At 38.3% G+C, this 8,683-nt stretch overlaps 3 protein-coding genes across 3 annotated transcripts in view; 2 read left to right on the top strand and 1 right to left on the bottom strand.

Annotated features, from left to right (window-relative positions):
- Positions 1-6,317, top strand: part of LOC113203725 (protein transport protein Sec31A) — a 7,339-nt gene extending 1,022 nt beyond the window's left edge. The window contains exons 2-21 of the mRNA XM_052272025.1: positions 116-274; positions 356-417; positions 516-618; positions 695-859; positions 967-1,092; positions 1,181-1,519; positions 1,602-1,691; positions 1,774-1,870; positions 1,943-2,097; positions 2,189-2,339; positions 2,460-2,605; positions 2,686-2,850; positions 2,928-3,086; positions 3,168-3,414; positions 3,525-3,611; positions 3,938-4,317; positions 4,409-4,495; positions 4,580-4,855; positions 4,936-5,007; positions 5,096-6,317. Coding sequence (XP_052127985.1) covers positions 116-274; positions 356-417; positions 516-618; positions 695-859; positions 967-1,092; positions 1,181-1,519; positions 1,602-1,691; positions 1,774-1,870; positions 1,943-2,097; positions 2,189-2,339; positions 2,460-2,605; positions 2,686-2,850; positions 2,928-3,086; positions 3,168-3,414; positions 3,525-3,611; positions 3,938-4,317; positions 4,409-4,495; positions 4,580-4,855; positions 4,936-5,007; positions 5,096-5,284 — 3,255 coding nt within the window. The 3' untranslated portion in view covers positions 5,285-6,317. The remainder of the gene's footprint in view (positions 1-115; positions 275-355; positions 418-515; positions 619-694; positions 860-966; positions 1,093-1,180; positions 1,520-1,601; positions 1,692-1,773; positions 1,871-1,942; positions 2,098-2,188; positions 2,340-2,459; positions 2,606-2,685; positions 2,851-2,927; positions 3,087-3,167; positions 3,415-3,524; positions 3,612-3,937; positions 4,318-4,408; positions 4,496-4,579; positions 4,856-4,935; positions 5,008-5,095) is intronic.
- LOC113203729 (dolichyl-diphosphooligosaccharide--protein glycosyltransferase subunit STT3B) overlaps positions 1-8,683 on the bottom strand; it is a gene marked incomplete in the record, with an annotated part of 15,062 nt that overhangs the window by 1,818 nt on the left and 4,561 nt on the right.
- The window catches only part of LOC127750400 (protein transport protein Sec31A-like), a 2,583-nt gene continuing 370 nt past the window's right edge, over positions 6,471-8,683 (top strand). Inside the window, exons 1-9 of the mRNA XM_052272023.1 lie at positions 6,471-6,635; positions 6,743-6,868; positions 6,957-7,295; positions 7,378-7,467; positions 7,550-7,646; positions 7,719-7,873; positions 7,965-8,115; positions 8,236-8,381; positions 8,462-8,626. Coding sequence (XP_052127983.1) covers positions 6,471-6,635; positions 6,743-6,868; positions 6,957-7,295; positions 7,378-7,467; positions 7,550-7,646; positions 7,719-7,873; positions 7,965-8,115; positions 8,236-8,381; positions 8,462-8,626 — 1,434 coding nt within the window. The remainder of the gene's footprint in view (positions 6,636-6,742; positions 6,869-6,956; positions 7,296-7,377; positions 7,468-7,549; positions 7,647-7,718; positions 7,874-7,964; positions 8,116-8,235; positions 8,382-8,461; positions 8,627-8,683) is intronic.

The raw sequence follows: 8,683 nt of genomic DNA, 5'->3' as shown, positions 1-8,683 counted from the left end.
TTGCCTCTGCTTTCACTTATTTAACCAACTCTCAAGATGTAAGTTAAAAGAAGATAATTGTCCTTAATTCATAATAATTGAAATATAAATTTATTGGTACATATCTCTGTAACAGGAAAAACTCAATGAGCTGCGCGACCGATTGTCAGTGGCTCTTGGGTACAAACAGCTCCGGTCTCAACCAACTGACCCAAGACGTGCAAGCATGCCAAACCAGCGTGGTCTACATGCAGCGTCCTCCACTAGACAAGCCCCCTATTTTTACAACCAGGCTGTAAGTACATGTCCTGTGAAAAATCATCTAGATAAGGTTTAGGCATCAATTAACTTTTTTTTCTTTTGTTTACTCATGCAGCAAGCAGCTCAATCGTTTGCTCCCAATCCAGCTTCGTTCTCAGCTGCTGCTAATCATCAGAGGTAAGTGTTGTTGTATCCTCTACAAATTTCAGCTTTTCAACAGTACATTTTTCTTTCTTAAATTATATGTAGGTAATTTATAAATTTCTTTATTACAGAGGTGTTCTTTCCATTGCCTGGTGTATGCAAGACCCTGATTTATTATTGAGCTGTGGAAAAGACAATCGCATCCTGTGCTGGAATCCCAACTCCAATGCACCGGTAAGAATTTTTTTTTCAAATCATGGTTTGAATTAAGTATCTATTAAGTTTTTGGAAAACTAATTCTATTTTATAGGGTGGTGAAGTTGTGTGTGAAGTTGCAACCACAACTCAATGGAACTTTGATGTGGCTTGGTGTCCAAGAAATCCTGCTTTAATATCTAGTTGCAGCTTTGATGGTCATGTCAGCATTTATTCACTTACTGGTGGTGCCCAGCCCCAGGTGCAGACAAGCAATAAGGTTCGGTAATCTTGAAAAATCTGAAATTATTTAAATATTTTATCACCTTTTATTTTTGATCTTAAAGTAATCCTCCTCCTCTTTTTTTCTTCTTTTTCTTTAAATAGATTGCAGATTCATTTCCAGGCATGGAAAGTTATGCACAGGCCACTCCTCCTCAACCAGCACCAGTTTCTGTAGATTTGAGGAAGCCGCCAAAGTGGTTGCGTCGGCCTTGTGGTGCATCATTCGGGGTAAGTGCACCCTCTACATACCCTCTCCATTTCTTTTAATTTTTTGCTGTAAAGATCTTGGTTCTCATTTATTTTTTCCCCCCCATAGTTTGGTGGCAAGTTAGTATCATTTGAGTTTGACAAGTCAGCCCCTGTGCAGCAGCCAGCTGCGCCACAACAACTAGGCTTTGTTGCCACACCAGCCGTGAAAAGAACTGTTTCCATCAGTCAAGTAGTGACGGAAGGCAGCCTCATGGCAAGAGCTCAGGCTTTAGATGTAGCCTTGCAGCAGGGCGATTATAGAGATTTCTGCAAAAGCCGTGCTGCTGAGAGTCACACATCTCATGATAGAATTTTGTGGGAATGCCTCAAAGCTCACTTTGAACCTAATTTGTCATCAGAAGTTTTGACCCTATTAGGTTTCAATCCTGAAGAAGTTAAGAACAAGGTGCAGTATACTCTCTGATTTATATTCATTTATTCAAAACCAAATTATTTCCTGTTCTTACCTATGTTATCTTACTTTCTAGCTTAACATCTCTATTGCACCGCCTGATGATTCACCTACTGAATTTAATGGGATTGACAATTTAACAACCCAAATGCATGATTTGTCTGCTGTAAGTTACAATTTAATTTACTCTTCAACGAAGTGCAATAAAATGCTGTGTTCTCTTAAACGGTTTTACATTTTTTTTGCAGGGATCTGCTGATGATGCCTTTAGTGCCATAGCTGCTTCAGCACAGTTAAAAAAGAAGTCAGAAATAACTGCTCCTTTTAGGATTGTTACTGGTGACGGTATGTTAGCCAATCATTTAGCTTTCACTGCACATACAATTCTCTTTGTTAACTATTTTCTTTCCTTTGCAGATGCAAATGGATTGATTTGCCAAGCTCTTTTACTTGGTCACACTGAAGCTGCTGTAGAATTGTGTCTTCAAGAAGGTCGCCATGCTGATGCTATTGTTTTAGCTATGACTGGTGGTCCAGATCTGCTTGCAAAGACACAATTTAGATATTTCCAGGTAAAGATTTTAATTTAATTGTCTACTTTTGGATTATTTTTGTGGTAAAACTTGGCAAGAAAGTCTTTAATATTTTTTCTTTACTTTCCAGAAAAGTAAAGGTTATCTTTCAACCCTTATGTCAGCTGTAGTTACTGAAGACTGGAGTCAAGTTGTTGCATCTTGTGATCTAGAGAGCTGGAAGGAAGCTTTGACTGCTATTCTTACACACACCAGAGGAGATGAATATTCGCGCTTGTGTGGTATGTAAAATGTTTGTCATATTATTCTACTTCAAGGTTGTTGTTTTTTTTCCTTTTTCTTTGCCACACATCAGATATGTTTTTAAAAAATAAAATGAATTATGACCTTTTCCTTTGTAGAACAATTGGGGCACCGTTTAGAAGTAGAATCGGGAGGTCTTCATAAACAGAAAGCACAACTTTGTTATGCTATTGCGGGCAACCTCCACAAGTTGGTTGACAACTGGATGTTAGACATTCGACCTACTACACCAGAACAGATGCAGGTAATGGGATTTCGTATATTTTCTATCTATTCTGAAGTATATGTAGATGACATTTGTTAAATTATTTTGTCTCTGGCTAGGATCTGGTGGAGATTGTTGCTGTTCTACGTACAGCAATGGAGCTTAGAGGCAATAATGTTGATATATCTGGCTCCCTTGCAAATACTCTATCACAGTATGCTGAGTTTTTGGCATCCCAAGGTAGCCTTGCCTCTGCTTTCACTTATTTAACCAACTCTCAAGATGTAAGTTAAAAGAAGATAATTGTCCTTAATTCATAATAATTGAAATATAAATTTATTGGTACATATCTCTGTAACAGGAAAAACTCAATGAGCTGCGCGACCGATTGTCAGTGGCTCTTGGGTACAAACAGCTCCGGTCTCAACCAACTGACCCAAGACGTGCAAGCATGCCAAACCAGCGTGGTCTACATGCAGCGTCCTCCACTAGACAAGCCCCCTATTTTTACAACCAGGCTGTAAGTACATGTCCTGTGAAAAATCATCTAGATAAGGTTTAGGCATCAATTAACTTTTTTTTCTTTTGTTTACTCATGCAGCAAGCAGCTCAATCGTTTGCTCCCAATCCAGCTTCGTTCTCAGCTGCATCTTACAATCCATCTCCACTGGTTCCTACCCCTGCACCTATCTCGGCGCCCATTCCAGCCCCTGTTCCAATGCAGACTTTGCCTCCCACGCAGCCGTTATCGGGAATTCCTCCTCTGCAGGTTCAACCCTCCATGCAGGGACCTCCTCCTGGGCCCAGTGCAAGCCCAGGAGTATTGCCACGTGCGCCATCCGTGACAGGTATGTTGAATTAGAAGTAATTGTATTATTATTTGGATGAAATGGAAAAAGAAAAAACAATAGCACATTTAATCCTCTTCTGAAAGATACTTATTGACATTATTTGTCAGATGGTGTAGGCCAGTGGTCTCACTTTGGGCATAATGTTGCCTATTCTGGTACGCAACAGTTGTGGAGTAGGTCACCAAAAATCACAAGTGAGTGGTCCGAAAATTCTAAAGACTTGAGTCGAGAATGGACATGCTGTTTTGAATACTACCACAATGCATAAAACTTACAGCAGGAAAGAATTTTTAAATTAATGTAGTTTGAAATTTTTGGGTCGTAATAGTCCTTAATAGTGTTGTCCTCTTAACAATGTTAACCCTCCATTAATGTTGTGTACTTTAGTGATTTAGATAGGAAGCCTATATTTGGTATCCTTGTGTAACCCTTTGAGACAAAGGCTCCTATTTCATTTGCTGTGTGAAATGCTTGTTATTCTTAAACAGTCTACTGATGTATCTGAATTTCTTTTGAACAGGTGGCTCCTCAAATCGGAAATATGTCCTTGATCCATCAGTTCAAAGTGGCTCTCCAGGATATAACCCCACCTCAAACTTCCCTAGCTCTGGTTCCATGTTCAATCAATCTATCAGTCAAACCCAACCACAGCTGTATTCAACTCAACCACAGGGCCAGGCTTACCCAGGTCAACCCCAGAGCCAGCCTTTCCCTGGCCAACCGCAGACTCAGTCTTTCCCTGGCCAATCTGCTAACCAACAGTTTTCAACCTATGGCTCTGGATATGGAGAGACACAACAAGATTATTTCAATGCTTCTCCTTTGCCCCCACCACCCTCTAGTCAGCCTCCACCGGGTTGGAATGATCCCCCTGCATTGAAAAACGCTGGCCGCTCTAAGGTAGCTCCTGTTTGTCTCATGGTTAAATGTTTTTTAGGTGAATAACATCTAATTTTTATTTTAAATTCTGTGATTTTTAAAAATATTTTAGCCCCCTAAGACTGATGTTGCTGCTGTTGCACCAATTACTCATCCACTGTTTGGAGTTGTTCCTCAGGAAACGGCTCCACCCCTAAATGTAAGTGGTTTTCTCTTTATTCAACCAAAAGTAAAAATGTAGTTGTAAAAAAAATACAGTTAATCTCTTTCATTTTGTTTGCAGAGTATGAATGGTGGTTATGCTGATACTATGGTTGGAAATGCAGGCTCTTATGGCCATCCCCAGCAAAACGTTTATCAAGCTCCTAATGTGTATCAGCCTCAAATGATGCAGGCCCAAATGGTAAATCCTCATGAGCAAACACCACCAACGCCTCAGTTCTCTCGAGCTAAACCGGAACCACCACCTCCTAAAGCACCCATTCCTGAAGAACATGTAGTGCTGCAAACTGTCTTTGACGAATTGCGGAATAAATGCTTCCAGGCTTCAAATAATCCAGTAAGAAAGTGTAGTGTGTATTACTCTTACTGTACCTTAAAGCTTCATTTTCTAATCATTTTGTTGCCTCTAAATTTTAGCAAGCAAAGAAGAAACTTGATGATGTAGCCAGAAAATTAGAAGCCCTTTATGATGCACTTAGGGATATGAGGGTAGGTAATCGTAGTACAATCTAAAATCTTTTAGATGTAACCTTTCTATTTCTTTTTCTGGTGCAATCATGTCTTCGTTTTGTTACAGTTGTCCAACAATACACTTCAAAGTCTACACCAGCTAATGCAAATGGTTCAAATGGGAGATTACGCCGGTGGCCTTAATCTTCACACTCAATTGGTGTCGGGTCCTGACTTTTCACAAATCTCAAGCTTTATGCCTGGGTTGAAAGTTCTTTTGCAAACAGCTTTGTCCTTAGGTGTTTATCTTCAATGAACATTTACTGTTTTTCTTTTGTTGATAATTTGCTCATCGACCTAGTTGAGCAATTTTCTTAGCCAGTAAGTGTACAAACTTTTTCAAGTCTATTAAAATATTGTATAGTTTATTTTTAAAGTTTTGCCAACAGGAAGGGGAACTGATATTCTGTTGTAATATACTGTTTGTTTTACAAATAAGGTATAGCTATGAATTTTTAGTGTGAATAAACTGAGAGATGACATTTATTCTTGGATAAAGGTGCTTATTAAACTTGGGAATCACAGACTTGTCAGGGTACTTTGATACTTCACGTTAGTGTTTTCATACCAATCTCCGACTGAATCTCTTGAAAACAATGTCTGAGTAAGATTCCTAGTTTATTCTTATTTGTTACTCTGTTGTGATTCAAATGTAACTTTGCATCTTTTCATAAAACCCATTCACAGATAAAATCCAGTGGGTATTCATTCATTGCCTGTGTGTTTGTGTTTGGTTGTGCTCCACACTGCTCTCAGTATTTTTTCACATTTTGCTGAAACTAGTATTATGCCAACTCATTAATTTTTATTGGGGTACCATCAAATACTACTGTGACTGACATTTTATAAACCATACTAGCTTTCATCATTTTATACTTTTTTTTCGCGAGCTCACTTTTTAACGAGATTGTGAATATGAGCAGTTTATACGTAAATACCTATCTCAAAGAACGCCACAAACTTGCTCTCTGAAGTTTTATTTTGGTGAATGAGCACATTGATACTATCATGTCAACTGCATCTTCTGGATAATGATAGACAGATTTAAAAAGAGTGGAAATTACCCAAAATAGCAATAACTATATTTTACTCTCGGACCTGTGCACTGAATGGCAGTTAACCTTTAAGAAAATAGTCACTCTCAATCAATAACATGAATTTTTAGGAGTTGAAACTGTTACATTTGTGAACTTTCATCTTTCATGTGATATAGTCAGACCGATCTGACCTGCTTTTAGCCTGAAACTGTATTCTCTAAAAACTAATAAAACATTATTTACTTACTTTTCCTTAAAGTTCCGTTTTTATCACATATCACATACAAATTTATGGCAACCTTATGTTATGAGCTAAAGTTTTAAAGTAGTTCCTTCAATTTGAAGAAGAAGAAAAAAGAAAGAAGTGAAGGTTAAGAGAAAACAATGACTACAAACAACTAACAGATGGTAAAGTTTAACTCATATGATACACCAAAAATCACAAGTGAGTGGTCCGAAAATTCTAAAGACTTGAGTCGAGAATGGACATGCTGTTTTGAATACGATGGTCATGTCAGCATTTATTCACTTACTGGTGGTGCCCAGCCCCAGGTGCAGACAAGCAATAAGGTTCGGTAATCTTGAAAAATCTGAAATTATTTAAATATTTTATCACCTTTTATTTTTGATCTTAAAGTAATCCTCCTCCTCTTTTTTTCTTCTTTTTCTTTAAATAGATTGCAGATTCATTTCCAGGCATGGAAAGTTATGCACAGGCCACTCCTCCTCAACCAGCACCAGTTTCTGTAGATTTGAGGAAGCCGCCAAAGTGGTTGCGTCGGCCTTGTGGTGCATCATTCGGGGTAAGTGCACCCTCTACATACCCTCTCCATTTCTTTTAATTTTTTGCTGTAAAGATCTTGGTTCTCATTTATTTTTTCCCCCCCATAGTTTGGTGGCAAGTTAGTATCATTTGAGTTTGACAAGTCAGCCCCTGTGCAGCAGCCAGCTGCGCCACAACAACTAGGCTTTGTTGCCACACCAGCCGTGAAAAGAACTGTTTCCATCAGTCAAGTAGTGACGGAAGGCAGCCTCATGGCAAGAGCTCAGGCTTTGGATGTAGCCTTGCAGCAGGGTGATTATAGAGATTTCTGCAAAAGCCGTGCTGCTGAGAGTCACACATCTCATGATAGAATTTTGTGGGAATGCCTCAAAGCTCACTTTGAACCTAATTTGTCATCAGAAGTTTTGACCCTATTAGGTTTCAATCCTGAAGAAGTTAAGAACAAGGTGCAGTATACTCTCTGATTTATATTCATTTATTCAAAACCAAATTATTTCCTGTTCTTACCTATGTTATCTTACTTTCTAGCTTAACATCTCTATTGCACCGCCTGATGATTCACCTACTGAATTTAATGGGATTGACAATTTAACAACCCAAATGCATGATTTGTCTGCTGTAAGTTACAATTTAATTTACTCTTCAACGAAGTGCAATAAAATGCTGTGTTCTCTTAAACGGTTTTACATTTTTTTTGCAGGGATCTGCTGATGATGCCTTTAGTGCCATAGCTGCTTCAGCACAGTTAAAAAAGAAGTCAGAAATAACTGCTCCTTTTAGGATTGTTACTGGTGACGGTATGTTAGCCAATCATTTAGCTTTCACTGCACATACAATTCTCTTTGTTAACTATTTTCTTTCCTTTGCAGATGCAAATGGATTGATTTGCCAAGCTCTTTTACTTGGTCACACTGAAGCTGCTGTAGAATTGTGTCTTCAAGAAGGTCGCCATGCTGATGCTATTGTTTTAGCTATGACTGGTGGTCCAGATCTGCTTGCAAAGACACAATTTAGATATTTCCAGGTAAAGATTTTAATTTAATTGTCTACTTTTGGATTATTTTTGTGGTAAAACTTGGCAAGAAAGTCTTTAATATTTTTTCTTTACTTTCCAGAAAAGTAAAGGTTATCTTTCAACCCTTATGTCAGCTGTAGTTACTGAAGACTGGAGTCAAGTTGTTGCATCTTGTGATCTAGAGAGCTGGAAGGAAGCTTTGACTGCTATTCTTACACACACCAGAGGAGATGAATATTCGCGCTTGTGTGGTATGTAAAATGTTTGTCATATTATTCTACTTCAAGGTTGTTGTTTTTTTTCCTTTTTCTTTGCCACACATCAGATATGTTTTTAAAAAATAAAATGAATTATGACCTTTTCCTTTGTAGAACAATTGGGGCACCGTTTAGAAGTAGAATCGGGAGGTCTTCATAAACAGAAAGCACAACTTTGTTATGCTATTGCGGGCAACCTCCACAAGTTGGTTGACAACTGGATGTTAGACATTCGACCTACTACACCAGAACAGATGCAGGTAATGGGATTTCGTATATTTTCTATCTATTCTGAAGTATATGTAGATGACATTTGTTAAATTATTTTGTCTCTGGCTAGGATCTGGTGGAGATTGTTGCTGTTCTACGTACAGCAATGGAGCTTAGAGGCAATAATGTTGATATATCTGGCTCCCTTGCAAATACTCTATCACAGTATGCTGAGTTTTTGGCATCCCAAGGTAGCCTTGCCTCTGCTTTCACTTATTTAACCAACTCTCAAGATGTAAGTTAAAAGAAGATAATTGTCCTTAATTCATAATAATTGAAATATAAATTTATT

Source organism: Frankliniella occidentalis, unplaced genomic scaffold (assembly GCF_000697945.3).
Source record: "Frankliniella occidentalis isolate FOCC.00 unplaced genomic scaffold, Focc_3.1 Scaffold184, whole genome shotgun sequence".
Classification (NCBI taxonomy): Eukaryota; Metazoa; Arthropoda; class Insecta; order Thysanoptera; family Thripidae; genus Frankliniella; species Frankliniella occidentalis.
This window is presented reverse-complemented; position numbering and strand designations above follow the sequence as displayed.